The following is a 20,291-nucleotide window of genomic DNA, read 5'->3' on the forward strand; positions in this document are numbered from 1 at the left end:
ACAGAACTCGTGACTGTATTTGATAGTGACAGTCCTTGGTTTCACTGCATTGGTCATAGTTTAAAAAATACAAATCTGAATTGATTTTATGCTAATTTATCTATAGAAACTCAAGTAAATGCAAATGGTCTTGGCAAGTTGACAGAAATGATATTCTAAACATTAGGTTGAACTTGAAGCAACTAAAATTTATCATAGAGGAAAAAGCAACACAAAGCCCCCAACGGAAAGTACAGCAGGCTCACGAGCCAGGCTTGGAGGGTTTGCATATTGCCTCTATGGTGCATTGCCTCTGTGGTCTTCACTAGGACTCCTAACCTCGCAGTCCCAGCTTTTATAGGTTCCCAACTGAGATGACAGAATAATGTGCTCACTACCTGTAATGAATGCTATGAGGATTAAATAAGTTAAAATACTTAGGTACTCACTAGTATAATATATAATTGTAAAAATGTAGTAAACATTGTAAAGTGTTAGCAAATAGCAAATAGCAAACTTCTTTAACTGAAAATTAGCATATACAAATAAAAATTTTTAACTACGTCCATGTCATTAAAACTCTGAAATACACACTATGCTCTAAGCTGCTCTCCTGTAGTCCCATCTCATTTCGGCCAGGTAAGTATTAATAGTGTTTTATAGGTGAGCGCAATCTACTGTCATGGCAGTAAGAGCAGTGAATAGGCTTCCAAAGCAGGCTTCTCCTACCATTGCCACCGTCATGCTGCTGAGTCCAGCATCCTCATATTTGAAATGTCTGTACTTAAGAGGAACTGTTTAACTCACAGTGGTAGTTCTTTCATGTACAATGAAAATGGCTGAAATGAGCAAATTAATGTTTATTTACATTAGATTTTAAAAACTTTGCTACTCATCTTTAACATTTATCTCACTTGTGTGTGTGTGCTTTATAGAGAATATAGCATAATGATTTGCCCTTCCTAATTGATTATTTTGTCGTCTTTTTCTTTTTTCTTTTGCTATACTTGGGTTCATTCTGAAATGTGACACTTCATTTGGCCCTTTGTGCTCTATGTCAGCGTCTTCAACTTTATGGATACCATTCTCCTACTAATAGTGTATGTACAATACTTTAAATGTTTTTATGTATATATCCCTCACCTGTTGTATTGGATAATGTTACTTCTTTATATATATATATTTTTTTAATATTTTGGAATTTGTTAAATATGATAAGATGTAATCAAAACAAATTTTCTTTTCTAGACTTAAGAGACAAAAACTTAGAAAGCAGTTATATATCTTTATTAGTTGTATATCTATAAATTAAAATAAATGTAACTACCACCAGAAATTCTGATAGAGTAATTGAATTTTTATATTTTTCAGCAACATATGAAGCATTATACAAAAATAATAGAACAGATAGGCTCTCTTCCTGAAGAACACAGGTATTTTAAGAACTAGCTCTAGACTTTGGTCAATGCCAATCAAATGTTCATGAAGACTTTTTAGTTTGCAGTTTTCATTTTATTTTTCTGAAGCTCTGTGGACTGCCTGCTTTCTCTGGTCCATTAAAAACTCTGTATAAGATTCTACTGTTACATTACTACACAAAGATGACTGTGAGTTTCATTCTTTAGTCATGAAAGTTTGTTAGTGCTCTCCCCAGTTGTGACTTCTCAGTTCTTTTGAGAAAAACTATTGGTTAGCCCCTCACATAAGAGCCTGATTAGAATAGACCTGAGCCTGTCCAATAAACATGCAGTTCATTTCATTTCCCCAGATATTCTTCATCCCGTGGAGGATTTCTCAAACTATAGAAAGCATCCCTGAAAAGCCTTTGAGTTCAGGGGACAGTGTTTAAGGTGCTCTTTACAGTCCTAACAGTGGGTGTATCACCTTCCGTACTGTTTAATTAGCTACACTTTTTTAGATTTGAACACATTCTAAAGGGTTTCAGCATCAGATAATCACAGGGTATCCTGCATACTCATGAAGAATGACATGGAGTAAATGGAGAGCAAGCAAGTCGATGGGGCCTCCACATACCTACCTAACTGTTTACATTTGTCTAAGAAATGGGAAACGTTTTCTATAAAATGTACTGCTGCTTCTCAATAAGAGAAATTTCTCATTAGTTTTAAAAACGTTTCTCTGATAATCATTTAAAAATTTGTAAGAACTTATAAAATGAAAATCTCAACATTAGAATGCCATACGTATTTTTAAACATATGGTTAATAGTATTTGTGATTTTTATGGTTATTTTCCACTGTCATTGTGTGAATTACTTTTTAACTGTGGCAGTTTCAATGTTTCCTTTAATTTTATAAATAGGTAACATATTGCTTAGATTGTATAGACTTCACAGTTGCATTTGTTAAGAGATTATCAATAGCCAGATTTAAAGTGTATATTTTATTCATATTATCCTTGATGAGGAAAGCATAATTGTCATTTTTATTTTATTGGTTAGCATTCATCAATTTGTTTTACTGAGAATAGTTTCTGTCCTTATGTCAAACAAGGTAATGTGATATAACTTCATATTATTTTAGCCTACATTCTCAAAACTCTTAAGGATTTGTTTTATTTTTATAACCTTTTTCCTATAATAGACACTTTCTTATCAGTTAGGAAAGGAGGTGGGGTCTGGACAGGAAGACAGAGCCTCTCTGACATCTCAGATAGCCTGTTCTAAGATAACACCTCCTATGGTCACTTCTGCTTTCGTTCTTCCTGATAGAGTGAAAAAGTGAGGGTACTCCCCTTGTGTCTATGAATATAGTAGTTCCCTCCAGCAGTTTGCTGCTCCAGATAACCCAGATCTATTTTAAATTTCACAAGTAGTCAAGTTGTGGTTATTCTTCCATAGTGATGAAAAAAATACCAAAATATTCAAAGGAATAAGTAAGTCAAAGAACTCAAAGGTGGAGAATGTTTGGCTTCAGCATCCCTTAAAATATTCTTTAGAATATTAATTTAACTAAATTCTGTTACTACCAGAAAATGTGCCAATTTTTAATATCACCTAATCTTTATTTTAAAAGAATCTGTCTCCTCCAGTTTATGATGCAAAGTTTACATTTATTTATTTATTTATATATGTGTGTATGCATGTATATGTATGTATATGTGTATATATACACATATATAGTACTATGTTTACACACACATATATATACATATTACCGTGCATTAATTATGTGTGTTCAGTCTTCCATTACTGACAGTATTATCTGTTTGATTGCAAATTGGTATATTAAAGTAAATGTTACAATTATGGATTTATTGTCTATTCACAGTGTTCTTCATTCTTATTTTATCTATTTTGAGACATTATTACATGAGTAAGAATATATATTATGTCTAGCTAAATTTCTGGTAGGTACTGTTCTAGATTTCTGAGTATATTTTGCCTTATAAAACTTTTAATTTAATTATCAGTAAATACTACATTTTTAGTTAATACTTTAGGGTTTTATTATTGTTCCCCATAATGATAATGGAGCTTTCCTTCATTTTAAAAATAAAGTTTACCTGGTAAAGTTAATGAAAATAAAATGAATAATTATAAAATAGCTTAACAAATAAAATATTGCTATTTTCCCATAACTCCCTTTATACTATCCCTAGTCATAATTCTTCTCTGCCCCCAGGATGATGGCCACAACTGTGGTTTATAGGTAGATCTTTGCCTTGCCACCTGTGCATCCTGAAAAATATGGTTTAACTTTACTCATGGAGTCCTTGTAGGTAGTCCTCGCTTCAACTCCTTTATTGCTATAAGCAGTGGCTTTCTCTGTTGTTCTAGAATGGTGGTTCATGAGGAAAGTAGGTACTTCAACTTGTAACACAAACCCTCACACAGATCTTCTTTTCTGGGCAGTTACACCACCTGAGTATGCAGCAGAAAGGTTCCATGGATTCTTCTGGCTTTGCCACACAGATATTGTACTGGTCTACCAGATCTGTAGTCGGATCTTTTAGCAAGTAAATTCTTAAGTGGAATCTTTTTTTCTCTATGCCAGTTGTAAGCATGTGGCACTGAAGAACATGATCTTTGATGACACTGCCTTATTTGTATGAAGTTACTAGGAGTTTTATTCACTGCTTTTGCACTAGCAAAAGGAAGGCAAATACTCTTTGTAAGAGCTCTTTAAGATGCATCTGTGCTAGATTGTGTCTGGCCTTTTCACAAATGTCATTGAGTAAGCTGGTGCTAATTACTGGTCTCTCATCAACAGTAGCCTGTTGTACCTTTTTCAACTTTGCTTTTCTCATTAACAGGGAAAATTTTAATGGTATGGTTGTGCATTGTACTGGTTTCTTTTCTCCTGGCTCATAATCTGTGCCTTTTAATTAGGAAAGTCAGTCAAGTTTGGGCAGATCTGGGCCCAGGGGTCCTGCTCAAACTATGGCACCAGCCAAGGACAATATGTGCAGTAAACTTCGAACCCCTACCCAGATCTACTCAATGGATAGGACATTGTCCACAATTGAGTGGAGAGCGGGGTCTGACTTTCACACGAACTCTGGTGCCCCATATTTGACCACATCCCCTGGATGGGGAGACCTGGTGGCACTCAGAGGAAGGATAGCAGGTTACCAAGAAGAGACTTGATACCCTATGAGCATATACAAGGGAAGGAAGTCCCCCTCAGTCACAGTCATAGGGGAGGGGAATAAGGGGAAAATGGGAGGGAGGGAGGAATGGGAGGATACAAGGGATGGGATAACCATTGGGATGTAACAAGAATAAATTTATAAAATATATTTTTTTTAAAGTCAGTCAATTTACAGTAGTATGGTTACTTTGTGATGTGGAATTTCAGTATTTTTCTCTGTAAACCACTCCTTTTTTCCCTTGCATTACCTTGGCTTCTTTAAATTAATTGCAGCTTATTTTTTCTTTGAGTTTAGAAGATACTTAATATGTTTCTGTGTTTGTCTTCTGAGTTTTTGAAGAATGCACCTAAACTAATAGTTATAGGCATGTTTATGCTCTTCCTCAGTAGCAAACCCTTATGATTAACTATCTTTGATATCTCTCTTAGCATAGAAACTTGGAATTCTTGTATAGTGCTTGATTTATTCTTTTTCTACTATCTCAAATTAGATATTTTAAATACATGCCATCAATATTTGTTTGTGATAATTTCACCGTGTAGCTTGGCTTTTCACCTTGATTCTCCAGTCTCTGCCTCTCAAGTGCTGGGATTACACTCCTAGCCATCAATGCTTATTTTCAATTACCTGCATATTTATCATTCCCTACTCAAATTCTGTTTTGGAGCTAAGAAGATGGCTCAGTTTATAAAGCACCTGCTGTTCTGAGTTCTGATTCCCAGAGTCCACTTAAAAGGCCGAGTAGATAGGACGCGTATGTAACCCTAGCAGTGGGGAGTGCGGGACAGATGGATCACTGGAGTTCACGGGCCAGCAAGTCTAGCAGAATTGATGAACTCCAGGTATAGAGTCTTGTCCTTGAAGATGAGGCGGAGAGTGAAACAGGAAGCTAAGTAATGTTGGCTTTGGCCTATGCACACATACAATTCATAAATGTACAGCTATGTCTACCCACCAGTGTACATAATCAGTTTAGTCTCACCCTTTCTAGCCCATATAATGTAATACTCCTAAAGAACATCCTCAAGATAAGAGTCCCTGTAATTTAAAAACAGAAAATGATGGCTTAGCAGTATAGCCCAATGGTAACCCTATCCCTGAGCTTTCTCATGTCTAAGGCCCTGGGTTCAATTCTCATCACAACCAAAAAGAAAAACAAAACCTCTATTTGAAAATGTCTTTATTCTAAGTTATCATATGCTTCTCAGCAAGTGATGATAAAATTTATACACTTTTTTTTTGCTTCTGTAATTGAAATTAAAAGGTCAGCTCTGAATGTAATTTTTTGTAGGCTATCTGAGTCTCCTCCCAGCCGAGTTCCCCCTCCCCTATTGACAGTAGCTTTTTTTTTTTTTTTTTTTTTAATACATTTTTATTAATTTATACATATTACATCTCAGTTGTTAGCCCATCCCATGTATCCTCCCATCCCTCCCTTCCTCCCACTTCCCCCCCCTACTCCCCTCCCCTATGTCTGTGTCTGAGGGGGATCTCCTCCCCCTGAATATGCTCATACGGTATCAAGTCTCTCCTTGGTGAGCTATTATCTTTCCTCTGAGTGCCACCAGGCATCTCCATCCAAGGGACATGATCAAATATGGGGCACCAGAGTTTGTGTGAGAGTTAGATCTTCTTCTCCACTCAACAGTGGAGAATGTCCATCGGCTAGTCCGGGTAGGGGTTCAAGGTTTTTACTGCCTATTTTTTCCTTGGCTGTTGCCACAGTTTGCGGAGGACCCCAGGGCCCAGACTCGCCTGTAGTTTTCCAGGACCCACTGGATCCTTCCATTTCCTCTTTCTCCCAGGCTTCTCACACCTAAAGTTTCAATAGGATGTCCTCCCCTCTTACCCATTATTCTGGTAGGTACAGTTTTTCATGGGGACGTACACCTTGGGCTAGTGTCTCGATATAAGTGAGTATATACCATTTAGCTCTTTTTGCTTCTGTGTGAACTCACTCATTATGACAATTTCTAGTTCAATCCATTTGTCCACAAATTTTGGAAATTCCTTGTTTTTAATAGCTGAGTAGTATTCCATAGTGTAAATGTACCACAGTTTCTTTATCCATTCTTCTGTTGAGGGACACGTAGGTTGTTTCCAAGTTCTGGCTATTATGAATAAGGCAGCTATGAACATGGTTGAGCATATGTCCCTGTTGTGTGGTAGTACATCCTCTGGGTATATTCCAAGGAGTGGAATAGCTGGGTCTTGAGGAAGCCCTATTCCCATTTTTCTGAGAAAGCACCAGATAGCTTTCCAAAGTGGTTGTACTAGTTTGCATTCCCACCAGCAATGCAGGAGTGTTCCTCTTTCTCCACACCCTCGCCAGCATGAGGTGTCAGTTGAGTTATTGATCTTAGCCATTCTGATGGGTGTAAGATGGAATCTCAGTGTCGTTTTGATTTGCATTTCTCTGATGACTAAGGAGGTCGAGCATTTCTTTAAGTGTTTCTCAGCCATTTGATATTCCTCTGTTGAGAATTCTCTGTTTAGCTCTGCACCCCATTTCTCTATTGGGTTATTTGGTTTGGTGGTGTTTAATTTCTTAAGTTCTTTATATATTTTGGATATTAGACCTTTGTCAGATGAAGAGTCGGTGATGATCTTTTCCCAGTCTGTAGGCTGTCGCTTTGTTCTCTTGACAGTGTCACCAGCCTTACAGAAGCTTCTCAGCCTCATGAGGTCCCATTTATTAATTGTTGATGTTAAGGCCTGGGCTGTTGGTGTTCTGTTCAGGAAGTTGTCTCCTGTGCCTATGAGTTCCAGACTCTTCCCCACTTTTTCCTCTAACTGGGTTAATGTCTGTGGTTTTAAGTTGAGGTCTTTAATCCACTTGGACTTGAGTTTTGTGCATGGTGACAAATAGGGGTCTAATTGCATTTTTCTACATGTAGACATCCAGTTAGACCAGCACCATTTGTTGAAGATGCTGTCGTTTTTCCATTGAATGGATTTGGCTTCTTTGTCGAAAATCAGGTGAGCAAATGTGTGTGGATTCATCTCTGGGTCTTCAGTTCGATTCCATTGATCCACTAGCCTATTGCTGTGCCAGTACCATGCTGTTTTAATTACTGTTGCTCTATAGTACAACTTGAGATCAGGTATGGAGATTCCTCCAGCGGATCTTTTATTGTAGAGGATTGTTTTTGCTATTCTGGGCTTTTTGTTTCTCCATATGAAGTTGAGAATTGTTCTTTCAATATCTTCAAAATATTTAGTAGGTATTCTGATAGGGATTGCATTGAATCTGTAAATTGCTTTTGGTAAGATGGCCATTTTTACTATGTTGATTCTTCCAATCCACGAACATGGTAGATCCCGCCATCTTCTGATGACATTTTCAATCTCTTTCTTCAGAGGTTTAAAGTTTTTTTCAAATAAATCCTTCACTTGCTTGGTTAGGGTTATTCCTAGATATTTTATATTGCTTGTGGCTATCGTGAAGGGAGTAATTTTTCTAATTTCTTCCTCTGCCTGTTTGTCATTTGTATATAGGAAAGCTACTGACTTTTTTGAGTTTATTTTGTATCCTGCCAATTTGCTGAAGGTGTTTATCAGCTGTAGGAGTTCTCTGGTGGAATTTTGGGGGTCACTTATATACACTATCATATCATCTGCAAATAGGGATAATTTTACTTCTTCCTTTCCCATTTGGATCCCCTTGATCTCCTTTTGATGTCTTATTGCTCTGGCTAGAACTTCAAGAACTATATTAAAGAGGTATGGGGAAAGTGGGCAGCCTTGTCTGGTCCCTGATTTTAGAGGGATTTCCTTGAGTATCTCTCCATTTAATTTAATGTTGGCTATTGGTTTGCTATATATAGCCTTTATTGTGTTTAGAAAAGTGCCTTGTATTCCCGATCTCTCCAGAACTTTAAACATAAATGGGTGTTGGATTTTGTCAAATGCTTTTTCTGCATCTAAAGAGATGATCATATGGTTTTTCTCTTTCAGTTTGTTTATATGGTGGATTACATTGATGGATTTCCGTATGTTAAACCATCCCTGCATTCCTGGAATGAAGCCTACCTGGTCATGGTGAATGATGTCTTTGATATGCTGTTGTATTCGCTTTGCGAGTATTTTGTTGAGTATTTTTGCATCAATGTTCATAAGAGAAATTGGTCTGAAATTCTCTTTTTTTGTTGGGTCTTTGTGGGGTTTAGGTATCAATGTGACTGTGGCCTCATAAAAGGAATTTGGTAATATTCCATCCATTTCTATCTTTCGGAATAGCTTGAATAGTATCGGTATTAGCTCCTCTTTGAAGGACTGGTAGAATTCTGCGCTGAAACCATCTGGCCCTGGGCTTTTTTTGGTTGGAAGACTATCAATGGTTGCTTCTATTTCTATAGGCGAAATAGGGCTATTTAATTTGTTTATCTGGTCTTGGTTCAATTTTGGTAAATGGAATCGGTCGAGAAATTTGTCCATTTCCCTTAAATTTTCAAATTTTGTGGCATAAATGTCTTTGAAGTAGGTCCTTACGATTCTTTGTATTTCTTCGGTGTCTGTTGTTATGTCTCCCTTTTCATTTCTGATTTTGTTAATTTGGATAGCTTTTCTTTGTCTTTTAGTTAGATTGGCTAACGGTTTGTCTATCTTGTTAATTTTCTCAAAGAACCAGCTCTTGGTTTTGTTGATTCTTTGGATTGTTGTCTTTGTTTCTAATTTATTGATTTCAGCCCTGAGTTTGATTATTTCCAGGCGTCTACTCCTCTTGGGTGTTTCTGCTTCTTTTTTTTCTAGGGCTTCCAGATGTGTTGTTAGGTTGTTTATGTGGGATGACTCCATTTTCTTTTTAAAGGCACTTAGTGCTATGAATTTTCCTCTTAGCACTGCTTTCAATGTGTCCCACAAATTTGGGTATGTTGTTCCATCATTTTCATTGAATTTCAGGAAGTCTTTTATTTCTTCCCTTATTTCTTCCGTGACCCATGTGTCATTAAGTAGAAAGTTGTTTAGTTTCCACGTGTTGGTATGCTTTTTGTTATTTCTATTGTTGTTGAAGACCAGCCTTAGACCATGGTGATCTGATAAGATACAAGGTATTATTTCAATCTTCTTGTATCTGTTGAGGTTTGCTTCGTGACCAACTATGTGATCAATTTTAGAGAACGTTCCATGGGGTGCTGAGAAAAAGGTATACTCCTTTGCGTTTGGGTGGAAAGTTCTGTAGATATCTGTTAGATCCATTTGATTCATGACATTGGTTAATGAAGTTATTTCCCGGCTTAGTTTTGAAATCAAAGTCCTATCCTTGAGTGAAAGTGGGGTGTTGAAGTCTCCCACTATTAATGTGTGGGTATCGATGAATGGGGCAAGCTTTGTTAATAACTCTTTTACAAATGTCGGAGCCCTTGTATTCGGAGCATAGATGTTCAAAATCGTGATGTTTTCCTGGTTGACTTTACCTTTGACAAGTATGAAGTGACCATCCTTGTCTCTTTTGACTAATTTTGGTTGAAAGTCTATTTTATTAGATATTAGAATAGCTACCCCAGCTTGTTTCTTGTGACCATTTGCTTGGAATATTTTTCCCCAACCTTTCACTCTGAGGCAATGTCTGTCCTTGTGGTTGAGATGTGTTTCTTGAATGCAGAAGAATGTTGGGTCGTGTTTATGCATCCACTCTGTTAGTCTGTGTCTTTTTATTGGAGAGTTGAGACCATTAATGTTGAGAGATATTAATGACCAGTGATTGGTAAGTCCCTTCATTTTTGGTATTTATAACAATCGAGTTTTTGTGAAGTTGTGATTTTGCAATGGTGTAGTTATTTATTTCTTATGTATTTTTGGTTGTAGTTTGACCGGTTGGGGTGGAGTTTTCCTTCTAGTAACTTCTGTAAAGCCGGATTTGTTGCTAGGTATTGTGTGAATTTGTTTTTGTCATGGAATATCTTGTCTTCACCTCCAATGGTTATTGATAATTTTGCTGGATATAGTAGTCTTGCCTGGTATCTGTGTTCTCTTAGCGTTTGCAGAACCTCTGTCCAGGCCCTTCTGGCTTTCATGGTCTCTGCTAAGAAGTCAGGAGTGATTCTGATAGGTTTGCCTTCATATGTTACTCGTCCTTTTTCTCTTGCCGCTTTTAATATTTTTTCCTTGTTCTGTATATTTTGTGTTGTTATTATTATGTGGCGGGAAGATTTTCTTTTTGGGTCTATTCTATTTGGTGTTCTGTAGGCCTCTTGTATGTTCGTATGCATCTCCTTCTTCAAATTGGGGAAATTTTCTTCTATTATTCGGTTAAAGATATTTTCTGGGCTGTGGAGTCGGTTACCTTCTCTTTCCTCTATCCCTATTATTCTCAAGTTTCGTCTTTTCATGTTGTCTTTTATTTCATGAACGCTTTGTGTCAGGAACTTTTCAGATTTAGCATTATCCTGGATGATTGTTTCCAATTGTGCGATTGTATCTTCAAGTCCTGATATTCGTTCTTCCATTTCTTGCAATCTGTTAGATAAGGCCACCTCTGAGATGTTTGCTTTCTTTTCTGATGCTTCTCGATCGCGTTTTTCTTCCGTGCGTTCTTTTATGATTTCTTCCATTTTTATCTTCAGGTCTTGAACTGTTTTAATAATTTCCTTCATCTGGTTATTTGTGTTTTTCTGAAATTCTTCAAATGCCTCTTTATATGACTCTTTTAAGTCATCAGCCCTCTTGTTTGCTTCCTCCTGCATTTGTTTACAAAATTTATTTGATTCTTCCAATATCATCTTACTTACTAAGGATTTGAGGTGGTTTTCATGTATATCCATTGATGTTGGGTTCTCCAGGTTGTTTTCATTAGGATTGCTGGGATCTGGAGATGCCATCCTGTTTTGGTTTTTGTTAGCATTCTTTCGTTGTCCCCTTGTCATTTTGGTGAATCTAATGTTGGGAGGTGGTTTGTAGTGACCTTCCCTGTTTGGGAGTGGATAGTTGATGTCTGCTTATAGGTAGGGTGCCCTTACCTGTGGGGAACAGGGAGTACTTCCCTGGACCAGGCTGGTGATTCAGATTCTACTCCTGTAGATTTTTCTCAACACCTTAGGCTCCAGGCTGAGTCCCGCGAAGTAGGTTTCTGTTTGGGCCTTTTCCCCTTACTGCTGTATCTCAAGTCAGCAGTATTGGGATCTAGAGTAAGGTCAGCACACAAGCTCTCTGGTTGTGTAGGTTGATCCCAGCTGTCTGTCTTTCCTGTTGCTTTGTAGCCAAGACCCCAGGTGGATCAGATCTTCTGGGTTGTAGCTGTCTTAGTAGCGTTCAGCCTTTCCCATGAATTTGGGAGTTCTTGCTGGGTCTGCAGGAGCTGACACAGCTAGGATCTGCCTGTTGGAGATTACAGGATCTGTGCCTGTAACCATATGGTTTCAGGCCACTGGCAGTATCTGAGGAGGTAGCAGTTTCCACGCCCCTGTATGGCAGGCCACTCCCAGCTTGCTATAAATTAGCGGTTATACCCTGCACATATGAGCCTCAGCTCCCTATATTGTGGGATACAGCTAGGGAGAGCCCAGTCAGAGCCAGCAGTTCGTCCCCGTGGCTGGGGACAAAAGCAGGTTAGACCGCTCCCAGACGCTTTAAGGCAGCAGTTATTCCCTGCCAGCAAGGCCCACAGCTCCGGATAAAGTGGGCGGTCCTAACGAGGGCGCGCAAGAATGACCCCTGCTAGGTCTATTGTTCAGGTAGAGCCCAGTCAGAGCCAGCAGCTCGTCCCCTCGGCTGGCGACAAATCTCCTGTATTTTCCCTTTCTGCTAGAGAAAGGCAGAGTGCGTCGCCTTAGGGCAGCAGTTATTCCCTGCCAGTAAGACCCACAGCTCCCGATAACCTGGGTGGATCTGTCGCGGGCCCACAAAGATGGGCCCAGTTAGTTCAGTTGTTTGGGGATTGCCGGCAGTCGGGCCACGCAGCTGGCGCCAAAGGCAGTTCAGACCGCTGGCGTGAATCTGCTGCCGGAGTACTGCCAGTTCCCTTTAGGGCAGTAGTTAGTCCCTGCAAGCGTGACCCTCGGCTCCCTATAACGTGGGCGGACCCACTGGGCTGTGGGAGCAGACCACGCCGGTTGCTAACTGCCCCAGTTTGCAGGGTCAAACCTTTGTGTCTGGCTTCAGCTTGAGCGCAGGACGCGGACGCGGTCCCCAGATCTAGTTGGTTTTGGTGAGACTCGCCACCTGTGTTTCCACCCGGGTTAGGCAGGTGCCGTCCGCAGTTCGGCGCGGTGTGGATGTACAGGATCACTGGTAGTTTCACCCTCGACAGTAGCTTTTTTTTTCTCACATAGTATATCCTGATTATGGCTTCCTCTCTTTGTACACCTCCCAATTCCTTTCCACATCTCCTCCCATCCTGCCCCACTGCCCTTCTCTCATTAGAAAGCATACAGGCTTCTAAGGGATAGTAATAAAATATAATAAGATAAAACAAAAACTAACACATCAGAGTTGGAGAAGACAAACAAACAGAAGAATGTGTTTAATAAAATATAATAAGATAAAACAAAAACTAACACATCAGAGTTGGAGAAGACAAACAAACAGAAGAATGTGTTAGTTTTGACCGAGTGTTCCAAGGCCTTTCACTCTCTGGCAAACTGTGGGTCTCTGTATTTGTTCCCTTCTGGTGCAAGAACAAGCCATTCTTATGATGGCCCAGCAAAACACTGATCTATGAATATAACAGAATGTTATTTTTAAATAATTTACTTACTTTATATGCATTGCTGTTTTGCTGCATGTGTACAGACAGTTGCGAGCTGCCATGTTGGTACTGGGAGCCATCTCTTCAGCCCCACAGAATGTCATGCTCAGTCTTCTTTACCTTTGTTTTTCAGTTCTCTTGATGCAGGTCCCTCTCTGCCCTGCTTTTATATGTAGTGAGATCTGTTGAGCTTCCAAAACAGGAAATAGTTTTGTCCTGTTATTATTGAGAATTCACTATCTTTCCCTGAGTGATATCTCCCATGTTTTTCTGTGACTACTTTCTTGAGCTTTCATGGACATTGATTTTGTCTAATGTCTGCTAGCTTTTCTCTCAGAGTTTGACAGACCTGGGGGCAGTTAGTCCACCACAAGATTAAATCACAATTCCAAGATTACTGCTGTCTCTTTGTTGTTTGTTTGATTATTTGTTTGGGGGGCTTTGGACACAATTCTTATAATAGCACACATTATATGCATAGTTTATTTTGTTTGGGTTTTTTTTGTGTGTTTAAGTCTGTAAAGTACTGGCCTGTGTAGTCATTGGTGGCTTTGGGGCGTCTCATTCTGCTTTAGCTCAGTGATGGGTCACGATCTCTAAGTTAGGCTTTCTTCCAAACGTCCTGTGACGTTCTTTCCTCCCTCCCACTGCTCTTCCCTCCTTCTCCACACTCTGTCTCCCTATCACAGATACCAGTGATAGCATATTAGAGGATTTTGTGAATAAGACCTTGCTGTTAAAGTTTAAAAAAAAATTAGAAACTCTCATTTACGAAGTTTGAGGAACTCCATTAATAAATAGCCTTTTTACACATATATGTATATATGTATATATACACATATATGTATATATCAGACTTAGAAGGTACAGGACAACATTTTGCCTCTTCCATCCTTTTTTGAAGCTCTTTTGGACAGTCGTGTATTTTCTTGCTCTCTTTTTATTTATTTATTTATTTATATTTATTTACTTATTATGGTTATAATATTTTGCCTGTATGTTTGGCTGCAGGCCAGAAGAGGGCACCACATCACATTATAGATGGTTGTGAGCCACTATGTCGTTGCTGGGAATTGAACTCAGGACCTCTGGAAGAGGAGCCAGTGCTCTTAACCTCTGAGCCATCTCTTCAGCCCCTCTTCTCTCTTTTAATGAAAATCCATACTTAACTTGTTCCACTGGTAAAGGCTTGAAAGCTGAGATCACACGTAAGAGGCCTTCAAGAAGTCTTTCATGGGACCGTTGTAGACCTCATGTCTTTCTTTAACATACACAAGCATATTCTGATATTAAATTTACTCTATATTTCTTCCTTTCAAATTCTAGTTTGAGCTTCTTATCTACTTGAAGCTTATTGAAAAGCCATATTTATATTTTTCTTCTATTAAATCTTCCTACTAGTTTTGCATATAAAAAGTTCATTCTTAATTACATGATTAATGTTATTGATTAAAAATGAAATACTAGCCGGGCAGTGGTGGCGTACACCTTTAATCCCAGCACTCGGGAGGCAGAGGCAGGTGGATTGCTATGAGTTCGAGGCCAGCCTAGTCTACAAAGTGAGTCCAGGACAGCCAAGGCTACACAGAGAAACCTTGTTTCGAAAAAAAAAAAATGAAATACTAACTTAAGAGCAGACATATATAGGCATTAATGAGTATGCTGGCCAGTCACTGATCTAGCAGCTATTCTTTACTTGTAATAGTAATTGCTGTGAGAATATTGGGCCTTCCCTGAGAACATTTATATTTTTAAAGAGGGTATGAGAAAAAATATAGACACAGCATTCCACTCATATTCTAGCATGATTTAGGGCAGAGAGCAATAGTCATTTGTTTTAAATATCTTAATTTTAAAGTTATAAATTATACAGACAAATACAAATTTTCTAATGTTTTTAGCTGTTGGAAAGCTAAAAGATTCTGATACCCTGTGCTCTAATTTAATATATTTGCTTATTTTTCTATATATGTAAAACCTACTAGCATAGATTCACTGAGTTGTTTCTGCTATCTCTTGTGATTGTGGCCAGTAGCCATGTTTTCTAGTGTAGTGGGTTTAATAAACCCTTTTTAAGATCATGTTTTAATCTTCTAAGTTATAGATAAAATGCAAAAATGTTCAAAATATGTCAATAGAAATGAGAGTAAGATGTAATCTAGTATTTATTGAGGTCATTTCTAGTTTGTATAAAGGAAAGCACACTGTGCTGCTGTTGTAGTTAGCCAATTTTCCCTGTTTAGGAATGCTCATTTTCAACTCATTTAGTTGGCAGATCAGGAATGATGGATCCTTCTCCCAGGGCCACACTGATACACAGCATTTATGTCTGTGACACATTTATAGCTAAGTAATACTTTATTATCAGCAAGTTATTAACAGTGGATAGTGTTTTCTAGTTAATTTAAAAATATCTTTGAAATATTCCTGGCACATACTATAATTTTAATACACTCTCCAGATTTTCTGTCTGTTTTCTTGAGACAGAGTTTCACAATGATGCCCAGTCGATCCTTGAACTTCTAGACTCAAACAGCCCCCTGCTTTGGGCTCTAGCGTAGCTGGGAATGTAACCATATGCACCACACCTCACTGATAACTTGCATTTTAAAAAGTAAGTCAGAAGACAAATAGAAAATTTCTATTATACTGCCATAGTACCTTTCTTCTCTCAGTAACCAAAAGATGCATGGACTTCATGACTTCAGTATTCACTGCACGTCCCAACACAAGCTGCTTTTAGCTAATTTTAGAGTTTCGGGTCAGGCTTGTAGTTCTTAACCTCAGAAATGCCACGACACCCACTAGTACTGAGATGAAAATGAGTACCCTGCCCTTGTAAGCATTAAATGCACCTTACCTTTCATAGTAGACCCACCTGTCAAATAATAGAATAGGCTTATATCATCTGACTTAAACAGGTGTATTTTATTTTTGCAAGCTTTGGATTAAAGTTTGTATTTACAAGGTATGGTTGTTTGTTTTGACAAGATGGGTGATAAAACAACTAATTTTGAAATTAGGCATGCATTTAACAGGTTACCACAAACTTAAAAAAAATCTCTATATACCATTTCACAGAAAATGTAAATACATTTTTATGTCATTCTTTTGTAGAAGTTACATATGTCTCAACAGAAAGGCAGGCAAGATCACAGGGTTTGTTTTTGACATAGCCACATTGTGCATATAAGTATATATATACTTTCTCTATGCACAGTGTGGCTGTGCTAGGTAGCTGTGTAATGCAATACTGTTGTGCACAGCAGAAAAACAAGAAAGGTAAGCTAACAGCCTCTCTTACCTCTTGAGGTTGGTTAAAAGAGACGTAAAGCATATAAGTTGTTATTCTTCATGATTGTTCATTGGTTTGTGTTGTTGTTAAAACTTCTACAGGTACTTAAAACAGATTCTGAGGAACTTGTCTCCAGAAGCTACTGGGATACACTGAGACGTAACACAAGCCAAGCGCTCTTCTCAGACCTCGCAGAGGTATAATGAAACCTCACGCAGTCCTTGCACTGGATGCCATCTCATTAATCTAATCATCATTTGGTTTTAGACTCACAAGATGAAGCCTACAATTTTTCTATTTCTTTTATTCATTTTTAGTTATTGATAAGTACTATATATCATACATAGAATCACTATATAGGAAGAATATTTTAGTATGTTCATTGTACTGAAAGGGGCTGCCTATTATTATTGTCTGTGTTGATTGACAAGTTAAAATAAGCTTCCAAGCTTATTTAAAAGAAAATAATAGTAAGTTTAAATTAAAGTCCACTTCTTAGAAATTTGAAATAGTAATACAGATTTGATTTGTAAATTCGCTGAAATGATTTATCCTACAACATAACAGTGTTGCTTGAAATACTAAAATGTTTCACTTAGCAAAAAATGGCTGCTCTTATGTTAGATTTAAACAATTAAACTTTCTCAACTAATAGTGAGCAACCTCCCAAAGGTAGGGGTACAGAGTTATATGGTGGGGTGGCACGAACATTCAGTCCAGGAATGGGGAAGTAGTTTACTTTTACATTACTTAAGACTGCCAGTCCATGTTTAAATAAAAATCAGATTTTGTTTTATTATTGTTTGAATTTAATGCTGTTGGACACTTTAGTGCTGCACTCAGAATGGCCCATCTCTATCCCTTAATCATCAACAGGGATTTAAATCTTTAATATTAAACTTGACATATAATTTCTTTTCTCAACATTAACTTCAAAAAGTAAAGCACTGCCTGGGCATGGTGGCACATGTCTGTAATCCCAGGACTCCAGGAAGCAGAGGCAGTCGGAGTTCTGTGAGTTCAAGGCCAGCCTGGTCTACAAAGCGAGCCCAGAACAGCCAAGGCTACACAGAGTTCAACCTCCAGCATTCATGAAAAGAGCTAGCACAGAAACAAATTATATATTCTTTATGCCAGCAGTGAGGAGAGAGACACAGGAGGACAGATCCCTGTTGCTTGCTGGACAGGCAATCTAGCTGCATTGGCAAAGTCCAGGCTCATTGAGAGATCCTGTCTTTAAAAATTAGGTGGCTAGTGTCTAAAAAAGACATCTAACATTGATTTCTGGTCCCATGCATACATGTGGGCGTATGTGTATACACACACACCCCAATATAGAAATTAAATTGAAATTGTGACTTTTTTTCTTTTTTTAAATAAAATTTGGGGTAGGGTCTTGCTTGCTTGAAGATTGTCTCTATTACTGCTCTCCTACATTATAGAAAATGAGAATTAGCTGTAAGTCACAACTTACTATAATTTCTCATGTTACAATGGATACTAGTATAACAGAATTTATAGTATTTGCATTTCAAGATTCAAACTGGTTCAGAAGGAAAGCTTATATATTTATATATGTATTTCTTCATTATGTATAATACACTACCCTTAAAATATTATAGGTAAATCAGATCTTAGCCTCTCATTTTCTCATTTCGAAGCTGCTTAAAACTATTGACATTTTAAATTATAGGTTTTTTAAATTATATGAAGAAGATTTGCATATGTCACAGCTGGCACTAATTTTTGACAAAAATAATTCAGGGTGCAATACAACAAGCATATTGTACAATAACAGAAAATAATTTGTCAGTACAAATAAAATTTAATTATTTTTGTGTTGCAAATTTTACTTAGCTATTGGATTATTCAGAAGCTTCATTATATTAAGTTTGAAGATTTCTCTTTGCTGTAGATTAAGGTTATTTTCACGTTGTAGCCAATAGAAACTTGTTAAAAGACTGTCTTAAAACTTTATTTTAATAGTTTGATGAATTTGTATTTTATACAAATTTTGACATTTAAAGGAACTTTAGTTGTGTGTTTATTATTGGTGCTGAGGACAGAACCATGCTAACCCACACTTCCTGTGAACTATACCTCACTCCCTCTAAACTGCTTCCCAGCTAATACAATTTTAGCATCATCATCATCATCATCATCATCATCATAAATAATAATAATAATAAATAACAACAACAACAACAACAACAACAATAATAATAATAATAATAATAAAAAATAACTAGGGAAATTATGTACATGGAAATAGCCCATGATGGTCTCTTTGGTTTTTCTCTTTATTATGAGAACATCTAAATTCATTTTTTAACAATAAACAGAAGAATCAGAGGGATAAAGTTTTTATTTTATTTCCACCTTCTTGTAACTTAGCTTATATGAACTGTGAGGATACCAAGGCTCCTGGTATAGGCCTCCCTGACCCCAGTGAGTGCTCGGTTTCAGTACGGAGTTGGGGTTCCCATTTACATTTTCTGTTTGTTTGGTTTTTCCTCTGGTGTCAAACGGTTACTTATCCTTCTGTGGTTCTCTATTACCCGAATAACTGCAACCTGAAGCTAATATGATTGGACACAGAAAGACTGCAAGTGAAGGTCTGCTCTGTTCAGTGAGTAGAACAGCCTGAGTGATGTCATTATAGAAACCTGGGCAAACGGTCCTCATCTTAGGCATGCATGTGCTGATGTCACAGCACTGAAGCCAATACTTATATTACCCATGGGCCCTCACTTGTGGGGCTCCTGGAATCTCTTATTTTGAAAGGTATTTGTATCAAATTTGTAGAGATTTAATTTCAATAATAAGAAAGTATGTACCATGTAACAATTTTTACATAATTTTTACATTTTTCCATTATTTTTGAAAAGTTTTTGTCATCCATATCATATTTCAACTTCTTAAACTTGACAAAAATAATCAAAACATGATCAGAATATATTGTATGAAATTTTTTAATTCAAAAAAAAAAAAAAAAAAAGGAAAGACAGCCATGATGGCGCACACCTTTAATCCCTGCATTTGGGAGGCAGAGGCAGGTGGACCACTGTGAGTTCAAGGCCATCTTGATCTACAAAGCGAGTCCAGGACAGCCATGGCTACACAGAGAGACTCTGTCTCGAGAAGGAAAAAAAAAAAAAAAAAAAGGAAAAATCTATGAACTGCTCCATTTCTCTAGCTTCCAGACAAGTACACTAGTTTTTCATGCTAATAAGCTAGTTTCTACTCTTAAGCTCACCTTGAGCATGACTCCAAAATATCTACCCCATCCTGTTTGCATTTTAGCTCTTCAGGGCTAAATACATTAATTGAGTTAGACTATGTAAATAAAAGTCATAAAGGCAAGACCTCTGGCTTTAAATCCTATCCGTTAATCAGTAGAACAGTCTACCACCTCCACCCAGTTAATAGTGACTTGGTGTCCTTCCAGGCCTGCTCTCTCCTTACATGGGACACTGAGAGAAGACCTGGGACCTCTTTCTCTGTTGACCATTCATGATATGCCTTGCTAGCAAGTGTTTGTAAAGATTGTATTGATGCTTGGCCACCTGTGGTATTTTCTCCTCCAGCAACCAGATGGGACTGCTGTCCCGTGGGGCCTTCCTATTGGATTCTGATCACTGAGGGTGCTTTGGCCTTCTCAGGAAATTAAAATGAGGATGAGTACTAGAGTTCTTCTAAACTATAAGGAAACTATAT

General features: G+C 37.7%; 1 protein-coding gene and 1 long non-coding RNA gene across 3 annotated transcripts in view; one reads left to right on the top strand and one right to left on the bottom strand.

Moving 5' to 3' along the window:
* LOC311584942 overlaps positions 1 to 20,291 on the bottom strand; it is a 753,214-nt gene that overhangs the window by 672,174 nt on the left and 60,749 nt on the right. The window lies entirely within an intron of this gene.
* The window catches only part of MICU3 (mitochondrial calcium uptake family member 3), an 85,692-nt gene that overhangs the window by 52,142 nt on the left and 13,259 nt on the right, over positions 1 to 20,291 (top strand). The window contains exons 8-9 of one of the 2 annotated variants that reach the window (XM_084760038.1): positions 1,041 to 1,079; positions 16,676 to 16,771. In XM_084760038.1, coding sequence (XP_084616164.1) covers positions 1,041 to 1,079; positions 16,676 to 16,771 — 135 coding nt within the window. The remainder of the gene's footprint in view (positions 1 to 1,040; positions 1,080 to 16,675; positions 16,772 to 20,291) is intronic. The other variant, XM_084760037.1, reaches the window with a different exon arrangement.

This window comes from Acomys minous, assembly GCF_964271855.1.
Source record: "Acomys minous genome assembly, chromosome: 15".
NCBI lineage: Eukaryota > Metazoa > Chordata > Mammalia > Rodentia > Muridae > Acomys > Acomys minous.